Source organism: Triturus cristatus, chromosome 6 (genome assembly GCF_964204655.1).
Source record: "Triturus cristatus chromosome 6, aTriCri1.1, whole genome shotgun sequence".
Classification (NCBI taxonomy): domain Eukaryota; kingdom Metazoa; phylum Chordata; class Amphibia; order Caudata; family Salamandridae; genus Triturus; species Triturus cristatus.
The window spans coordinates 236,533,783-236,554,230 of NC_140589.1; the positions used below are offsets into that span (position 1 = coordinate 236,533,783).

Here is a 20,448-nt window from a genome sequence, read left to right on the forward strand (position 1 = left end):
ACCCTGTAAGTGGCTCTGACACCTCTGTCTTCTTCCACCTAAGGAATTTGCATCTGCTGCTGGTTCTTCCCCTGCCATTGATTTTCCTAATGCTCCTGGTTCTTCGCCTTCTCCACTCGCTTTCCTGGGAGCCAGAGTTATAGACTTTTGCCAAAGATCTGTTCACATTTACGTTGGCTTTTTCAATTGTGTTATCCATTTTTCCGTTATTCAATGTTTATTATTAACTTCTCACACGAAAAAAAGAGGACTGTTCACAGTCAACTTGAGTTTTATAGGCGGTTCTGTTCTGCCATTGGTTACTGATTTGCTACATTTTGTTCTCTCGTTGGCTGGTTATCTCCGGGCCTTATGGGATTTGTAATTCTTTTGTGTTTCTTGACTGCTGCTATTTAAAACAAGCAAGATCAGAGAAGCATAATACTCGCCTCCGTGTCTTTAATACAAGGCTTTCCTTCATAACGTACTAAGAAAATCTATATATTTTTTAATTCAGGCTTTTCATGTTGTGGGAATACCTGTGCAATATGGTTCATTAAAAACACTGCTTATTTCTCACTTTTTCCTATTGTATGGCACACCATTTATCCAGAGACATGACATCACAGGACATTGTTACAACCGGGCCTGTTGTAAAGACTTTAGTCCCAGAGGGTAGAGGTGGATTTGTTAAGTCCTTAGTGTGTGGCTCCTCTTGTGACTATCTGAATCACAAAACTTTGACAGGGAAGAGGATGGAGGATTTGAAAGACAGGGTAATGGAAAGCCAAGAAGCTAGACCACTAACGGCTGTGGGGCTGGGAACCTCCAGGTTGCAGTACACTTCCAGGTCAATAGTAGCAGAGCATTTGTAACTGCACACAACACAAGTTTATTTGCCTGGTAACAAGTCAAAGTTGTATCGGTCTCTGTGATGTACTGTTTTTCCATTCGATCTTGCATCACTTACCTTTGTTAATTTTAGCTTTTCCGGTTACCTTGCGTAGCCCTTCCCGTAATATCTTTTTCGTTTTTTTGTGGTTGTCTCATTTACTTGTGTTGCCAATTCAACCGTCTGCTGCTTATCCTTGCTCTTCTATGCCTGGGCATCCTGGGGGGCAACACCACAATCCTGTCCGACATCAGGTCTCATGAGAACACCTTTCTCACAGGATTCAGGTTATGTTTGCAGGCTTTGTTGGGCTGAGGTCTAATTCTGCCTAACATACTAAAATAATAACTCTTTACTGACCTCTACCTCTTTCACTAACTCATTTAAACCATCTAGGAGCGAATAACTGGGCCAATTCGCAAACAGATGCTACTTCACCCTAAATTTCATGGACTTTGGCCTGCAACAGCAAGAACTTCTGTGTCTTCTCTTTGCCTTCCATGTTTCCTTCTTTCATGAGGTATTCAAGTGGTCAACAACTCTAGAGGATGTCAGGGACAGCCAGGACTCTCTGCAGATCCGCGTCTTAGGCTGACACTTGGCACCTAGATACAATAATGTATGATAGATACTAAACAAATCACTTGCAAATTCTGAGGTTTAAGGCAGTCTGCCATTTGTATGTAGATAATTGTTTTGTTTATGCAAGCACTCTTATATTTTATAGTTAAATATGTACATACAAAAAATGTATCGTATTTTAAATGATATTTACGAAAGTAAATGGGTTGAGACCGTAAATATGCTAAATTTAACGAGAATTGCACTGATGAAGGTGATAGCGGTGCACACACTTCAGCTCAGGCAACCTACACAAGGGATGACTATGATTGGGCTCTAGGGGCATTTCGGTACCTAACTCATAAAATAATCTAGACCCATTGTGAACCAAAGAGTAACAAGTGGCTCTGAGTCTTGAACCCATCAATGTCTTTATTTAAAAAATAAATACAAAGCAATACCCTGCCAGGAATTATTATCCATTCAATATATATATTGTGAATGTTATTTTAATCTATACAGGATAACCACCTTGGTCCTTGGAGTCCCCCCTCTCCACACATTGTATTTTTCATTCATACACTGCAATGGATACATTTGATCAACGAGCAATATGGAAATGCTGGTATATCATTAAATCTTAAATTTTGGCTAAGCACTCAGTTGCAGAAGTTTGCTGTGCCATTAGTAGAATCACATTTTGTGTAAAGAACAGTGATTGTGATTTGAAATCTTGTGAGCAGAGCTTTGTCCGTTGACATTGTCCTTTCCCTGATGTTCTGCAGCAAGTAACAAACATAATGTATAGAAATGGCAAAAACTCATATAGCAAAGTGACCTGGAATATGATCTTCTATCATGTATCAAGCCACATTTGGCTATAAATGTGTAAACTGTACAGAATATATACATCCAATGTCTAGTTCTTAACCGATGTGTGACAGTGGTGACTCAAGTCTTATGTCCAGGAGTTGAGACCAGGCTGGACACACTGGATGGAAATTGACCAACTGAGCATGTTGAGCAGAGATGCAGAATTATTCTGGTCATCCAATGAGAGTCAGGCGTCTAGTACGAGACCTGTGAAAGAACGAAAATACAGATGTAAATGTAATGATTCAATATGCTGCAATATAGAGCTTGGAATACTGAGTCTAATAGACCCACTTTGTTAGACGTTCACTCTAACAACAGGAAATCTGCCAAACTTATTCTAAGAGAATTCAGTTTCGCAATACCATTTAAATTTAAACCAAGGGTGTCCAATTTAGGGCCAGGAGGGCCCATCTAGGCCAGATTATTAGGATAGTATCAAAAGATAAATTTACAGGTACTAAATCTAAATTTATTTCCCATTTTTCTATTAAATAACTTTACAAGTACAGTTGAGAATATGATCTCTTTATGGTATAAAAACATGGTAGGAAAAGAAAAAGTAAAAAGCAAAGACAGCTAGAGCCTTTTGGTTATTATTGTAAATTTATTTATTTATTTATAATCTTATAAAGGTCAACAGCTACCCACATAGGGTTTCCTGGTGTTAATCAATAAGGGAAGGTAACATAGCCGCTGTTTAAAATAACTTAGGGGCTCATTAAGATGACAGGCGAACATGAGTCCGCCCACCATCGTTGCGGTGGTTGGGACCGCCCGCCAGTAATGTGGTGGTCCCACCACACATATTACAATACGCCTGCCAGTATGGGCGTATCCCGCGCCTTTAATATTGCGGACGGTGCTGCTGGCTGCAGCACCGTTTGCAATGTTAAAATGGCATGCACTACATTTCCCTGCACTGCGTGACAGGCACCACACAGTGCCTGCCACGCAGTGCAGGGAAATGCCCCCAGTGCAGCAACACCTCCCCGCAGAACAAGGGGGGCCCGCAACGGGCCCCCAAATACCATTCCTGCCAGCTTTTCCATGGTGGCATCACTGCCATGGAGAGGCCTTTTCTCCACAACATCCTAATTTTGTGGACGGTGCCTGGTAGGCACCGCCACCATTTTAGGCACCCTGCACCATCCGCCAGGCAATTGGTTCGATTGCCTTTGGCGGTGTAGTCCGCCGCGGTACCCACTGCCATCCTAATTGGGCAGTGGGTAAATCGCTTAGTGATGGTGGAAGGACCGACACCGCCGGCCCATTAGTGGCGAGCCTTCTGACATCCTAATCGGCCCCTAATTCTTCATCTTTTTCTGAAATGAAAGAAGTGAGGTACAATTTCTCAGAGACTCAGAAAGAGCGTTCCACAGTTTGTGGCCCAAAACAGTGAAAGAGCGGCCACTGATACGAGTCAGTCAGAACCTAGGCCCAGTACACAAGTCGTGGTTCATTGATCTTAACTTACGTGTGGGCTGATAAGGCACCACCAGGTCCTGGTTATACCCCGGACCCAAGCCAGCTTTAGCCCTGTACATATAGTAGAGGGTTTTGAATTGGATGCATTTAGTGATTGAGCGCCAGTGGTGCTTGTAGAAAAGATGAGAAACTGAAGCATGTTTTGGCAGCCAAAATGGAAGCCTGGTTGCTGATTTCTAGACAAGCTGCAATCTTCCAATCGAAGCCTTATCAATACCTAAATACAGCACATTGCTGTAATCTAGACTTGATAGATTAAGGGCTTGAATCAAAGTCCTTTGAGGTGGCAGAGGGAGCATCCAGATTATCTTTCTTACCCACTTGAGCACCCCGAAGCAAGAGGAGGTGACTTTGGCTACCTGAGACTTCATAGGCAGTCTATCGTCCATTAGAAAGCCCAGGATTTTGACTTTCAATTAAGGGTTGAGAAATTAGGATGGAGAACAGTGTTTGAAGGACTAACTAAATGATGAAAGCACACAAAACCTCATAGACTTAATCTGTGATGGATTAGCCCCTCCAGGACCTATAATGGGCAGCCCACTTTAAAGTAGTTAAAGTAACAGACAGTGGAACATATTTGTATCATACAATTGCAGAAGAGCTCCTGAGAGTGGAGTAGAACATATGGACTAAAATGCTCTTATCTTGGTAAATTGCGATGGGTTTGACCTGCCAAAATTTTATGGGAGAAAAATCCATAGGTTGTGAACTTGTGAAAATCCATAGATTATGGCCCTGTGCACATCTGCACAGGGCCATAATACAAGGTAGCTCCTGTAATTGAGGCCTATGTTAGTACAGACTGGTGAAGAAATATGAGGGAAAGACTAAACCATTACACAATTATAAGCAAGTATATATGTATCACTACATATTTAGTAATATTTTTGAGTTTGTTCTATATTCACTAAGATTTATTAATTTTATGTACCTGTGTCTTAATCTAAGGAAACATTATGCACATTTGTCTTCATTTATTTTCAATTACAACATAAATTAAGGAAGTCCAATAACAGTATTTCACAAGTCACATACAGGACCATACTTAAAAGGGGTATGATAAAAATGGGAAACATACAATGTACATATAATTCTAAGAGAAAAAATCCAAATATGTTCATGATTTTTCCCAGTTTTGTATTGGAACACCAGTAAAAAAATCCAGCCCTCAAAACACACAAGTTTACACTACTCTTCCAGGTCCACAAGATAATTATTGTCGCTATTCTTAAACCATCCTTAGGAATAGTTTTTATGGTAATTTCAAAACATTAACTTCATCATACCTAAAAATATTTAACATTTTCGATAGCAAGTTTGATCAGTGTTCCCAACTCCATGTTCCATAACTTTAGTCTAGTAATGGGTAACTCTCTGACAATTAAATCAAGTTACCACCTCAAGATTCGAATGTCCAGCTTGTATTGTTAACCTTCAAACTTTGTTTATGTCATTTTGCCAATGACTGGCATTTTCGAAAGAAAAGATTCTGCTAAATCATGATCAGTCCTAGGTCGATTGAAGTGCAAAAATCATAATTATTTTTTCCCCAGAATCCTAAATGCTCTATGCAAGTGACCCTTTTACTTCTACGGACCTCCACTGAATAATTATTAAAATCTAGGGACCCCCCCCCCCCACTAAGTCATTGCAAGCTGGGCACCCAAGGCCTGAGCATTTTTGATGATTTGAACCAGAAAACAATACACAAAAATGAGACAAACAAGCATTCATCAAAGAAATACACAAATTATGAAATATTTTATATCATTCATAAGTAAATATTAAAAAATCATCATTTTAATAAGAAGGTTGGAGATTTTCTTAATTCAACTGAGGCCACTCATCATTCATATTATATTGTTTGTTGTTCTTGCACTGCTCCCATACATTAGTCTGAGGATACTAACTTAATTTTTAGCCTCCAACTTCAGAATCCTTCACATTTACAGAATGGTTTAAAATTTTCATTTTAACATTTTGCTTCTATATTTTTATACACTTTATTAATCTGATATTATTTGTTTTAAAAGTCTTTTTATTAACATAAACATGCTTCAGTTCAATACCCACATACAAGTAGCATTTAAGGAGAGATAGCAGAGACAGGTTCGCAGTTCTCAATATGCAGCCCATCAGTGTATTCATCTGTTAATATTATTTACTTTTCTAAGCAGATTGGGCTTTATTGACCCATAGGGTCCCTGGACCTCAGGTTAAGAACCACTGCTCTATGCAGAGGAGGTCCTTTGATACATTGTAAGCGTGCAGTTTAGAAAAATGAAGAACCTCCCACCAGCTACTTTGGTCTACAATTGCCAAATGATTTTTAAGAAAAGATACAAAGTGTAACCCTGCTTCTCCTTAGAAACATGAACCAGCTTGTAAATTGTGAAGCGCTCAACATTGAACCTGGCTATTTAAATCAACCTGTTGAAAATACTTGGGAACCGATACACAGTTAGGCTTTGTAATAAATTGGAGAATTTTATCTGGAGTTTTTAAAGATTACAACTAAAAGCCAGAGTGTGGTGTCTGCAATTTGTTTAGCTTTCTGTAGTGAAGCAGTCTTTGAGGAATGGAGATATATGCAGTTTTACTGCACAGTGTTGATCACCTCCTACCCAGCACAGGGTCTCCCTTTTGTGTCTTTAGAAAGATCAATTCATGGGAAGCGCTGATTGGGGAAGCAGGCTCCCTTGCAGACTGCAAGTTGCAACCAACTCCATCAGGTGAGGAAGGGGGTAAAGCTGGCTCAGCCTTGGAAATTGGATATCAGGAATGCCTGTGCTCTCCAACCTGTAAGTGAGAAGTGGCTGCAGAATTTGGCTAACGGCTATGTGCAGCAGGCTTTGCTGGCATAGGGACTTAGCGCAGGCTATTGCGTAAGACCACATAATGCACTCTGAACCCCTAGGAAGGACCCAGAATTTGGTAAGCAAATACTTTCGGCAGGGGATAAAGTATTTCATAGCTGCATCATATCAGAGATCACACCATCATAGATGACATCACTGAAGTCAAAAATGGTTTCTCTTTTATACATTTGTTATCTGGACATATTGAATTATTTACGGCCTTTTTTGGTCATGTTGGATATGATGTGTTATACGAATTCATTACAGCGATATACTTCTCACCTAAAACGTTCCACAAGGAAGAAAGGTGCACAAGGCACAGTAACGTAACCCCCATTAGGCAGTGGCATAACGCAGAATGATCGGGCCCTGCTGCAGAATGAGATATGGGAGGCCTGAGTCTCCCATAGCTAACAGATATTCATTGACCTTGGGCTGAATAAGGCCCCCTGAAGGGCGGGCTGGGGGGGCCCTGGAGGGTTGGGGCTGCCCTGCACTGCGGGGCAGCAGGGGCCTGCTTCATGGGCCTGCCATTAGGAGGTCTGATCTGATTGCCTCCGCTGAATTCAACTTCAATATAAGGACTCTGACCTGAGGGCCTTACTAGCCACACAGATTCAGAAAGCCTTTAATTGGTTACAAAACGTAACCCGCTCTGTAAAAGATGGCCCAGTCAGCGCACTAGAAACGGCACCTCGTGAGATCACGTAGCTGCACATGGGCCAGCACTCTAGCTGTGTGCAGTCTTTAACCGCTGCAATCTTCACTGCCACCTGTGATGATGTGGTTGCCCAGACAGATTGACTTGCAGACGGCCTGAGCTGTTGTGCAGGTTTAGAGGGCTCTACCTGCTGGAAGAAGACGAGAGCACACACAATAGGGTCAAGAGGGTGTTGGCCTATGGCTGGGTGTGCACCAGGGTCACCTGCAGCAGTCTCTGTAGAGTCAGGATGCACATGAATGACTGTAATCAGTAGGATATCATTCTTTCCCTTCTACATCCAGGCCATATGTACAAGAAAGACCCACAACCAGTTTAGAAATTATCAGGAGGCAGCCCAGCGACGGTGGAGTCTTTGTGAAACCTTTGTCTGCGTCCAGAGCTTCCAGAAGCAACCCTGTCCAATACTTTCAAATTAGACCCATGTGGCATTGGCCAAACTTAGTGAGGAACTTTAACTCTCTTCAGAGGAGGTTGGCTCCCTCCCCCAAAGCCCATCAAAAAGAAACATTTTGAAACATTTAGGACAAATTGTGCATTTTACAACACAAATATTTTATTTACCAAAAAATGTTCCCATACTTCAGCATTTGTTTCATAACACAGAGGCAATCTTTCACTCTAGTAGAATAATATGTGTGCAGCCATAAAATACATATTATATGTAAACTATTGATGCACACTTGACAAACTGTTGTGCTAAATTAAAAGATCATTGTTAACCCTTTGCCGGGAGAAAACAGGAGTTAAATATCCTGTGTCAGCCATGACTGCTCCTGTGCTTGTGCTCGTTAGTAGTCGATCACATGCCACATTGAGGCTTCATATGCAAAGGTTTTTAGAATGTATATCGAAGGATTGTTCAAATATTCTATCTTGCTGCTAATATGATGTTTGATATTCCAACACGCCTTGGTGCTGCACACACATGCCCAAGTACTATTCAACAGGCCAGCCTACATGGGGAGTATGTTACCTTTACCACAAATATTTTACCACACAGGTTAAGTCCCACTCAAGGTACTTCACAACAAGGGACTTTACCATACAGATAAGCCTTTTTTTATGACATTAACTATGACTATATATATTCACAGAAAAAACAAAGGTTAAAGTGATGTTATAGTTAGGTGAAATGTCAGTTAAAACTTAACTGAAGTAACTATAGTATATATATATATATATATATATATATATATATATATATATCTGCACCGCAACTCTCCCGTCCTTGGAGTTGCTTTCACAAAAGAGTGCACTCTGGAGCCAATGCTTTTAAAAAATTATTTTAATCCTGTGTCGGACTGACAACAAATGCATTTCGGCGTTTCCGCCTTCCTCAGTGTCAATTGTAAATTCAAAAACATGCTTTTAAAACACAGTTTTTCCTTTCCAGATTCTGGAAATCAGTGACATAGAAAGGTTTACTTCGGGTGCTGTCTGTATAATCTAGTGAACTGTTGCAGACATCTTTTGTTTTTAGTACAGTTGCACTGTGTAAAGAAAAAGTGCTCTAAATTCCACATAGTTCAGTGAGAATATGAGCTGTGATATTTACAATATATACAATGGCTATATAACAGTTATTCGGTTAAAAAAAAAATCATAGTAGCATTAATTCAATCTTAATGTCATATAAATAATTCCTGTTGTTTCTTCTCACATTGTCAGCGCTTAGCATTCGGGCATAATAACAGTCTTTTTTGTGGATATGTCCAGGTATATTATACGGTTGGCTACCTGATAGATCACAGTATTGTAGCCATTAAATGGCGGCCATCTTTCGATTGGCAAACATATTGGTTCAGTACAGACTGAATGCAAATTGCATCTTATGATTATTAAAACGTGATCATTTTCCTGGTGCGTGCTATGAATTTCACCTGCATTCAGTTAATTTATTCATGACACCACCATAATTGTACTGGTCTATTTCAAATTTCAATAAAAATAATATTCATTACATTGCAAAACCTGGCAACCCTTCTGATTTTCTATTAGAGCCTCAGAGCACCAAAATAACCAAAGTATATACACAATAAATGTGTTTCTCGTTGTCTACAGGTTCACACTAGTCTCGTTCGTGATGTTACCGTTACCTTGTCTGCATATTTAATATTGCCCTGAATGGGCAGCAGTGGCAGATTGCAACAACTGTCATTTATTATTCTATAGTACAATATTTACAAGTAAGAAGTGGTATCCTACTAGAGCACCTTGAAATAGTTTTCTATACATTTTGCCCTGTGTGGGCTACTGTGGCAGGTGTTACAACGATTTTTTTTAATCACAAATAAATTCTGTACACAGACACCCTAAAAATAATATTCTACACAGTCTCTGAAAAAGGAGCATCGTAAACATTATCATTTCCACATTTGGACATTGTCCATTTGAACAGCCTAGTTATGTGCATCCAACATTATGCTCACCCAGATCTGTAACGCTTGTCAATACCAGGGAGTTGATGATCTATACCGAAGTTAGAGATGTCTCAATCAGCCTATGTGTATCCACATTTCTTCCTCATTGTTTAACCCCTTAGGAGCCTTACTCTGCAGTTTAATAATGTATTTGGACTCAAGGATATGCAGGCGTTTCACCCTATCTCCACCTCTTTCCCCTCTCGCTACCTGATCTAAGCAAAAAAAATTTAGGAAATTGCCATTGCTTTCGTGTAGGAGTTCAAAATGACGGGTGACCGGATACGTCTGATCTTTGTTTTTGATCGCCCGGAGGTGTTCTAAAATCCTCTTTTTTGTTGGGTGGATCGTACTGCCCACGTACTGTTTGCCCAATGGACATTCTAAACAGTACACTGTGTACTCTGAATTGCAATTTAGGAATTTAGTGAATTGTATCTTCACTTTTTTTACCGGTACTGAGTAATCCTTGACTTTCCTGCAGGCCTTGCATTTCATGCAAGGGAAAATCCCTTAATAGCATCTTTTCTTTTAGCTTTGGCTCTATAGTGACTCCTGACCAAATGGTCTTTTAGTTATGTTCCCCTTCTATAGGTCACTAGTGGTGTCTCTGCTATTTCTCTTCCCACTATGTTGTCTGCTTTAAGTAAACGCCAATTCTTCTTCAGAATCTGCATTATTTGTGGTGACTTTTCTGTATAATCTGTGATCAGTCTTAGTTGGGTGTCCCTTTTGTACCTGTCTGTGCTACTTCTTCCTTGTCAACTAGAAGATGATTGCGTTGTAACTCATCACTTTCCATGCTCCCACCCTGTCATAGCAAATAGCAATGTCCCGGGGTGGGCACCCCAGGACATTGCAGAAGCCGACCCTTGGGGGTGGCGGTCCCCAGGGCCATCAAGGGCTCCAGGAGGGGGGTCCACGCAGCCCTCTCCCATGTGTTTAAAGACCCCGGGGAGGTGGTGGTCCCCCGGGGCCGGGGGGCCGTAACGGACTCCGAATTTAAATAAACAGTGCCCCGGGAGGTGGTGGTCCCCGGAGGAGTGTGGGGGGGGGCTCGATTTCCCCCACACACATTATTTAGTTCAGGAGGTGGCAGTCCCCGGGACTTGGGGGGCCCGTGAGGCCCCCAGCGTATTTCATTAAAGCCCGGAGGCGGTGGCGGTCTTCGGGGCTGTGGGGGCCCCCACGGGACCCCACACCATAATTTGGCATGCCCCCGGGACCTGGCTCACCCAGGGAGACCGCGCTTCGTTTTTTTAAACATTTCGGCCAGATTTGTGGACCCTGCGAGAATTCAGCCGAAATTATAAATGCTTTTTTTGGCGCTGGGGGGAAAAAAAGCAGGCCTAGGGGGTCAGGGTGTTTCTACCCTGCCCCCTTTTCTTGATTTTTTTACCTTTTTTTTAAACTCTTTTCTTGTGACTTGGTTACTGAGTCACAAGATGACTGCCAACACTTCCTGGTTTGGAGTGTTGGCAGTCAATCAGAAACAATCTCGTGCCCGAGAGGGTTCGCGAACCCTACTCGGTGCTCAGATATCAAAACTTTTCTTTTTTTTTATTTCTCTGGAACTACTGAACGGATTTACACCATTTAAAAAAAGGGCTCTTTCTGAACCAAGACCTACCTTTTTGCAGAATTTGGTGTAATTCCGTTCAGCAGTTCGGGCTGTAACCCCGAAATGTTTAAGACAGGAGCTTACCGGAGCGCCCCATTAGTTTAGAAAATTTTGCGAAGTCTCGTCAACCGCGCCAAAGATATATATATTCAAAACCACAGTTTGCCCAAGAGTGAGACACTGGACTGGAAGTTCTTTTTACAATAACACTCCTGGGTATGCCCACATTTCCTTCCTCCATACTGCCGCTCGCCTGTTTGGCCTTTAGCGCTATCACGGAAACAGCAGCGGCACCGCTTCATAAGCGGTGGTGCGCCTCCCGTCCGGACCGGCTATAAATATTCAAAACCACAGTTTGCCCAAGAGCGAGGCACCCTCCCCATCGGCATTGTCAGTTCAAGGAAGGTTGCAGGCAGCACTGGAGCCCGCAGCAACCCGATGCGTTTCGGGCTGACGCCCTTCTTCAAAGGTTATGCTGCTCCCCACAGAATACCAACAATCAGAACATCCCCTGAACGCCCTTTATTTAATTCAGAGATAAGACTCAGGTGAGTAAATGTCACAATGAATTCTGGGACTGGAAGTTCTTTTTACAATAACACCCCAGTAGGCTGCTGACAACTTTAAGGCAAATGTCCAAATTTCAAAATTCCTCGGTATGCCCACATTTCCTTCCTCCATACTGCCTCTCACCTGTTTGGCCCGCAGCTATCACGAAAACAGCTATATAGGAAAAACAATGGTTCCTGTGGAATAATATACTATGAGGTTATGATACATAAGCACAATCGCGATATAGAGGGTTAGATAATGGCAGAGCGTGAAGGAACTACTAACACACCGATTACAGTGTAGTATATTTTATGGATTTTTTAAACAATAAAGTTAGGAGTAAACATTATACATCAAAACAACATTTGTGCATAGTGTCCCAAATGACAAAGGGAACCTAAACCTAAGTGACAATGTGAATATTAAATACAGGGTTTCCACAGTTTGTACAAGCCGACCATTATCATAATAATTCCAAGTGAACAGCAGCTATATACAGTGATATGTGCTGGGGAAATGGTTCGCTTCTTCTGTATGTCAACGGCGTTTCGACCCTCAAAACAATGTGGGGTCTCATCAGGACTATTGATGAAGGGACATCTGAATATATGGTTGCGCAGCCTTGTGAAAATGATGTGCCACATGTGAAGAAAAGAGGACAAAGGTTTACTCATATGAGGACCCGTCCGGGTACTCAATGTGAGGACAGGCTGTCAATCCAATGGGGTATGTAGGTGAGCCAGAGGGGCTCAATTAATTATATGCCACAGCTGTAGCGTTGTAGAATCCATTTGTGGATTAACAGTGACAATGCACTGAGAGTATTTCTCGTAGAAGAATGGGAAAGCGGGACAGCGCTTCGCGTGTAGATTCACAAAAAGCCGCGTCAGTCAGCTTGATCGGGTACAATGACAGAGCGGAAACAGCAGCGGGACCACTTCATAAACGACGGTGCACCTCCCGTGCCGACCTGCACCGCAGACACATATTAGTTGAATGTGAAACGAGAAGGGGCTGTAAGAATGCCTCGTAGTAAATGACAATAGTATTTTCAAATAACTAACAGGAATGAAGGGGGGTTGAATGGTGGAAATGATCACTGTTCTATAGACAGTTGAAGTCGTTTTAGAGAAAGCGCATTTTGGGCAAATCTTGATTCTTATTGTTTCCCTTACAGAACTATGACAATATAAATGTTCTGAGAGACAGGACCACTGACAAAATATCAGTGCCTGTGTGACGCGGTGTTGAGCTGGCATGATAGACCTGGGCTAACATCGGGTAATGATGTTTTATGCATATTCAAGTAAAGATAGAATGAATGTTCTGGCTTTCTGTGTATAATGGCAGGAACCTGTTCTTTTGTCTATGCAGTTGCTGGAGCAGAGTTTTCTATTGAAAATTTATTGAGATTTAAACTCCAGTTTTATGTTTATATGTCATAACTAAAATTACTGATAATTGATTATTAATTATTAATTTTGTTGAAGTTTCTGATTAACCAACATTACTAATGAAAAAATTATACGCAGGAATGCATTTATGTTGCTTTATTAAAACGTGAACTAAGTTGGTGAGCAAATTAATAAAATATGTGTGGCTAAAGTGCTATTTGTAATGTGTTTGCGCTTTGAAATAACGTGCTTTTAAATGCTTCTTTGTGTTGCAGATGGCTAGTTAATTACATACACATAAGGGTATTAGTGGGAATTAACACTATATAATCATTACGATGTGGTAACGTTGTTTTGTGTTTCTTTTAATTAAGATGGTCCGTTTTGGCCTAATCCAAGATGGCCGATATTTACAGCCTGCATTCGAGTAGTTGAAATTTGACGAGAGGCCTCGCTGAACATGGTTGGAAATCACCTGACCTCGGCCTCTGACTGTATTAAAAGTTTCCGTGAGGACAGCAGCTCCAGGCTTGCTACCAATTGCCCTTGGAGAAGAATAAAGCCACAATGAACTCTGATAAACTTGCGGTGGCTTCACTATGATTCCGAGGAAGAGCATTCATGGATGTATCATTTTTTAGTTTGAGCTTCCTTCTTCCGTGTTTTTATTTTTGTGATTTTCGTGAGCGGAGGTTTTCTAAATGTTGCGAGTCAACATCCTTTCCTGCTCGCTCTGCTCAATGGCTCAACGGACGTTTAGAGATTGTTTGTTACTTTCAATTTGTTAGTTTCCCTATAAATATTGTTAGACTAGAGAGGGTCTTGGGCCACTTCTTCTTGAACCTATGCTCGAGAGGATCGACGCTGATTGAGAGGACGGCGACTCGGGAGACTTTACTGAGAGACCTGTCCTGACCCATTTACGACATTTAGCTAGAATAGGTAACTATGAGAATAATGGTTTTGCTATTGATTGGCTATCATTTGAACTAATTTTGATAAAAATAACCTTTGTTTGAATTCCAGTGTCGGGTGGTCATTTCTTTGTCATTTATTGAGTTTCAAATGTATTTCCAATGTTTAAAATCATGACTCAAGACAGATCTTTAAGGTCGCATTGACCTCGCTTAAGACGCAGATTGTTTAGGATTTCTCTCATATATTCAGTGTGGATAGAGTAATAGAATGAATGTTAGTGTGATGGGCCCTAGCGTATGATGAGTGTATGTGCGTATGACTGTGGAATTACTCTGTCCGTGGAAGTAGGGAGAATTTATATGTTCCGATCTGCAGCAGTTTCCTGGTAGCAGTATGATGGTTTTAGATTATTGTCTTGATCTGATAGATTGCTTGTAAATAGGCTTTTGGATTCATTGATTTATTGATTGATGTTGGTATATGTACTAATACTATATGTTGAAGTCGTCGGTTTGAGTTCTATGTAGTGTGTACGGCTTCTGGAACGTGGGGAGCTGGTGACGGTTCCGTAGTAGGGCAGAGGGAAGTGAGTGCTGCTCTCGGGAAAGACGGGATTGTTGGCCCTGTACGTATGCGGGGAAAAACGTGTGACAATTGAAGTTGCGCGTCACATTGTCTGGGTTCGGAATCAGTGACATCGTCGTGTGTTACTATTAGAGACATATTTTCAGTATAAAAGGAGTGCGTATGGTAGCGAAGGTTATCTGTGAAACTCTGGTCTTAAGTCCCAGGGATCCGTAAGGTTTGCCGTTAAAGCTTACTGCTGGAGAAGAAATAGGTATTCTCTGAGCTTGTTTGAAGGACTGGGCAGAGGTAAGCGCTGCTTGGTTAACGTGTGTTATAATTCTGTAGTGGAGCAGATTGTTTGCTGTTCTCGGGAAAGGCAGGATTCTGTGTGGATGTGCTACATTTTCTAGTGTGAAAGTGCGTGAATGTATGAGCATTTAGTTGATTGTTAGACTCTTTGGAGCATTCCTGGAGGAAATAGTTAATGGATGCATGATAGAAGGGCAGAGTAGAGGGATGTGCTACTGTGTCAACGAAAGTAATAATTCCGTAGTGGAGCAGACGTAAGCGCTGTTCTAGAGAAAAGCGGGATTCTTGCGAGAAAGACTTTTCTTTACTATTCTGTGGTTAGCGAAGCAGACAATGGAGATGTTTATATGTTGTAACTAATAGATTTTGTAGAATCTGAAACGAAGTCTACTGAGAAGGTTTTGTAAAGGAGGGGTAGACGAGTGACAGAAGACAAGAGTAGAAGCGACTGCAGCGACTACTGACGTCAGAGACAGACCGCGCTCTGATTGGACAGTGGATTAGAACAGTGCTCGCGCTGGGATTGGTGCGTTGGTGTGAGCCGCGCAGGGATTCAAAGGAGTATAGGGTGACGTAAACGCTCCAGGATTGGTGCGTTAGTGTGAGTCGCGCTATTATTGGACAAAAGATCGTACAGTTGCGGAAGGGACTAGAAAATAGCGGTAAACGCTAAAATGTATTACCAAACGGAGGAAAAGAAAAAGAAATCCGTGTTCGGTAAAATTAAAAGGTGGTTCGACAAGGATAAAGACATAATAACTAGGGAAGGTGAATTGCTACCTCCAACAAGAACTCCTGCATCCTTCATGGTTCCGAAATATGGGTATCATACCTGTATATGGTTAGACAACTGGGCTAAGTACACTAAAGACGATGGTGTTTTAGCGTTCCCGGAACATGGTTCATTTAATCTGGCCGTGTTAAGAAATTTACGGGAAAAGATTATGTGTCTAGAGCCTAGACCAAGGCAGACACAGTTTGAGGCATTAGTGGAATGGGAAGATGAGGTGCATGAGCGAGAAAAGCAGAGGAGTGGAGGCAATTATAGGTATATTTTCGGGAGGAAATATGATCGTGAGACGCATCATGATCGAATGAGGAGATGGCGAGATGCTAGTATGTCAGAGGGATTATATCCTATGAGGACAGTTGAAGAGAAGGAAGCGAGGAAGGGTACGGAAAAGGTGCCTGATGCAGAAGTGAGAAGGTATGGGGCTAATGAGTATGAAGATGAGGTCTTGGATGATATGATTTACAAGAGACCACCTCCATATAGACCGGAACAAGAAGAGAGAACACCAGTTGCTACTCCCATAAGAGATACTTTGCGAATTGTTAAAACTGAGATTGTTACACCTGATGTGAAAGGTGGTAGCTCTTTCATGGAAAGGGAGAGAGAGAGAGAGAGAGAGCGAGAGAGAGAGAATCAAATCGGTGATGAGAAAACAAGAGAATTAGCCAGAACCACATCTGAGCTGACGGAGAAAATCAGAGAGCTGACGAAAAATCTAGAAGCTGTTACAGTGCCTGTAACCATAGGTCCGGTTGTGCCTATTTTTGATAAGCAAAGAATGGGTGAAAATGGTTTGACAGTTCCCTATGTAGGAAATGGTTTGGTTGGTTCTTGTTCTTTGGAGGAATCAGGAATGAGGACGGGAGAAAATAATTTGAGACAGTTGAGACATGACAAATGTAGTGGAGGATCAGATGTACAGCCTAATTCAGGTTTGAATACTGGTTGTTTGGGAGGATCAATTTTGGAACCACAGAGGATGGCAGAACAAGTGGGTGCAGTGAAAAGGTCTACAGAAATAACAGCTGAGGATTTGAATGATTGGTTGAAAGTTCTTCAAAAGAAGGATAAAGATTCACAGGCAATTGATGTAGCCAGGTTGCACATAGAATTGGAGGAGCTTATTGCGGGAACAATTCCTACAGAAATGTTGAAAAATCATCATGATGGAGAGTTGTTATTCATGTGCAAGAGTATCACCTGGAGGGCTAAGAGTACACATGACAGGTTAAAAGGAATAGCGAGTGAACTAGGAGTTGATATAGATAAGGTGAAAGCTTTGCAGAAGCCTTACAGGGTGGATTTCTCTGATAAGGACATTGAGAATCTAAATGATGTTGGCAGAAGAGGGCAGATTAAGGAAATGATTTCCTTATTGCGAAAATGGGGTGATGTGGAAAGGTGGAAGGATAGGTGGTACAAGAAAAGGGAAGATTCAGTGGATAGGACTTACTCAGCTTTCCCTATGAGAGAAAAAGAAAAAACAGTGGATGCTTATCCTATGAGAGAGATTCCTGGAGGAGGATATGTACATGTCCCATGGACTAGACAGGATATTTTGTCATTTACGAATGATTTCCCTCGACTGAGAGAAAAGCCCGTCGAGTGGTATAGGCAGGTAGACAGGTTTGTGAAATTGTCAAAGGTGTTGTGGATTGACTTGAATAGTCTGTTTGGTATAATTGTTCCAGCAGACTTGTGGGCAGAATGTAAACTAGTTGTAGATTGGCCTGCTAAGGAGTATCCAAGAGACCCGAAAACAGGAGCTCCAGACCCGGAGGTCATGAGGAAATATGAACAGGTTATTGTGTTCCTGAAAAATAAGGTACCCCCGAAAGAAACAGACTGGGTTAAAATAGATCGAACACATCAGGAAGCAAAATAATCAGTTCATGCTTTTTATGAAAGGCTGATACTGGCTTTTAAACAGTTCAGTGGAGATGAACACCTGGGTGATAAGGATTTGAGTCATTTTGTATACAGGTTTGTATATGGCTTGAGACCTGAAATAAGTGAAAGGATTCGTGAGCACACAGTTGATTGGCAGAGTAAAAAGATTGATGAAATCTTGAGACATGCGAAGTACTTCAGTGACGAGATTGAGGCAAAACAAAGAAAGCTGAAAGAGAAAGCAATGTGGGCACAGGTGAAAGTTGCAGAAAGACAAGAAGCACAGTTGGTGGAACAAGCAAATAATCCAGGAAATAGGCCTAGATACGGTACAGGAAAATGAAAGGGAAATCTAGAGGAAGCCAAGAAGAAGTTCCCATGTCACAACTGTGGACAATTGGGGCATTGGAGATCCGAGTGTATCAATCCACCATTAGTGAGTAATGAGAATAAATCATTGAATCAACAGGTGCAGAACGAGGGGTGTAATCATCAGCAGCAACAACAGAAGGTTGTCAGACAGCAGAGTCAAGAGCCAAAACCGCCCTTGCCGCAGAATAGAGGGTCCCAGAAATATAACCAGGATTCAGGATTCTACAATGATGAGCAGGTAAACAAACCGAGACGTACTAACCCGGTACAGCAGCACTGGTTAAAGAATGAGGGGAGTGAATCTGAAGGGGACTATTGACGGTGCCGAAGAGAGGAGTAAGAGTGCATACTTGGTGCAACTCTAGAAATAGACCAGGCAGGACCATTTGTAGATGGGAAAATAAATGGGGAGAGTGTTACTTTTTTGGTAGACACAGGAGCGACGAGATCAACTGTCAGGTCAGCAGATATAAGAAATCTTCCTCTCTCAGACGAAGCAATCCAAGTGGTTGGTGTAGCCAATACACAGATTAAGACTCGTCTTACTGAACCAGTAAAGGTAAGAATAGGGAAAATTTCAGATATGCACAGATTTGTAGTCTGTGACACTAGTCCAGTGAACTTGTTAGGTAGGGACTTATTGTGTAAAATGAATTGCACAATTTTCTGTACTCCGGATGGAATAGCTTTTGAGACACCAGATGAGGATGTTCTGTACAGGATGACTCTAGACAATAGAGAAAGTGAGATTGTTGGTACATATGCTGTGTTTAATCCAGATGATTTGCCTCAAGAGTTGAGACACACAGTAAAAACAGCGGTTTGGGATTTTACTGGAGAAGATGTGGGATTGATGAATAATGTAGATCCAGTGAAGATTTCAGTGAAAGAGGGAATTGTTTATCCTAATATCCCTCAGTACAGATTGACACCAGAGATAATAGAGGGAATAACCCCTATAATTGACAAGATGATTCAACAGGGTGTTTTGAGAGAGTTACTGAGTAGCCCGTGTAATTCACCGATAATGGGGCTGAAGAAACCAAATGGAAAGTTCAGGATTGTACAAGATTTGAGAAAAGTTAACAAAATTGTGGTAGCATGTTGTCCCATTGTGCCAAATCCATCAGTGATTTTGTATCAGATTCCTCATGATGCTGAATGGTACACGGTAATTGATTTGTGTCATGCTTTCTTTTCAATTCCATTGCATCATGACAGCCAGCCGATTTTTGCATTTCGGTTTGGACAGCGTATTTTGGCATGGTGCCGTATCCCACAGGGGTATACAGAGAGTCCTTCGATATTCAATCAGTTATTGAAGAAATCATTAGAGAGTTTGATCATGCCTGAAAGCTCAGTACTAGTGCAGTACATCGATGACCTACTGGTGGCATCGAAGACACGTGAAGCTTGTGAAGTAGATACCATAGCTTTACTGAATCATCTGGCAGATGGAGGGTTAAAGGTATCTCCAGCCAAATTGCAGTTTTGCAAGAAAGAAGTACATTATCTTGGACACAATATTGAAAAGGGTCTGAGAAAAGTGACCAATGACAGAATCAAAATTATCAGAGGAATGAGAGCCCCAATGACTCAGAGAGAAGTGAGAATGTTTCTGGGGATGGTGGGTTATTGACGTCAGTGGATAAGTAATTTCTCCCTGATAGCAAAGCCACTGATTAAATTGACTAAAAGTGAGGTGAGAGACCCATTGGAACTGAATGCGGAACAAATGGCGGCATTTGAAGAATTAAAGAGCAGAATGTGTGAAGCTCCTGCTTTGGGAATGCCAGACTATGAGAAGGAGTTTGAGTTGTACTGTAGTGAGAGAAATGGATGTGCACTTTCAGTGTTAATCCAGAAGCATGGACGACTGAGGAGGCCAATTGAGTACTTCTCATCAACACTTGACCCCGTAGCTGTGGGTTTGCCAGGTTGCCTGAAAGCAGTAGCTGCTACATGCAGAAGCTTAGAACAGAGTGAGGGTATAATAATGGGATATCCTGTAAGGGTGTTCGTACCTCATGATGTGGCAATTCTTTTGACAAGAAGCAGGACTCAATATATGTCACATAGTCGGCTGACTAAATATGAGAAAATTATTCTGGGAGCATCAAATGTGACTCTTGAGAGATGTGTAAATGTGAATCCAGCAACTCTGTTGCCAGATGCTGAAAATGTGAATGTGGGAGATGATGTTGATCATGATTGTTTGGATGTGCTTGACTACT

At 41.6% G+C, this 20,448-nt stretch overlaps 1 protein-coding gene across 1 annotated transcript in view; it reads right to left on the minus strand.

Moving 5' to 3' along the window:
* Positions 1 to 1,827: 1,827 nt before the first annotated feature.
* Positions 1,828 to 20,448, minus strand: part of MFSD2B (MFSD2 lysolipid transporter B, sphingolipid) — a 255,778-nt gene continuing 237,157 nt past the window's right edge. Inside the window, exon 14 of the mRNA XM_085610602.1 lies at positions 1,828 to 2,512. Coding sequence (XP_085466728.1) covers positions 2,479 to 2,512 — 34 coding nt within the window. The 3' untranslated portion in view covers positions 1,828 to 2,478. The remainder of the gene's footprint in view (positions 2,513 to 20,448) is intronic.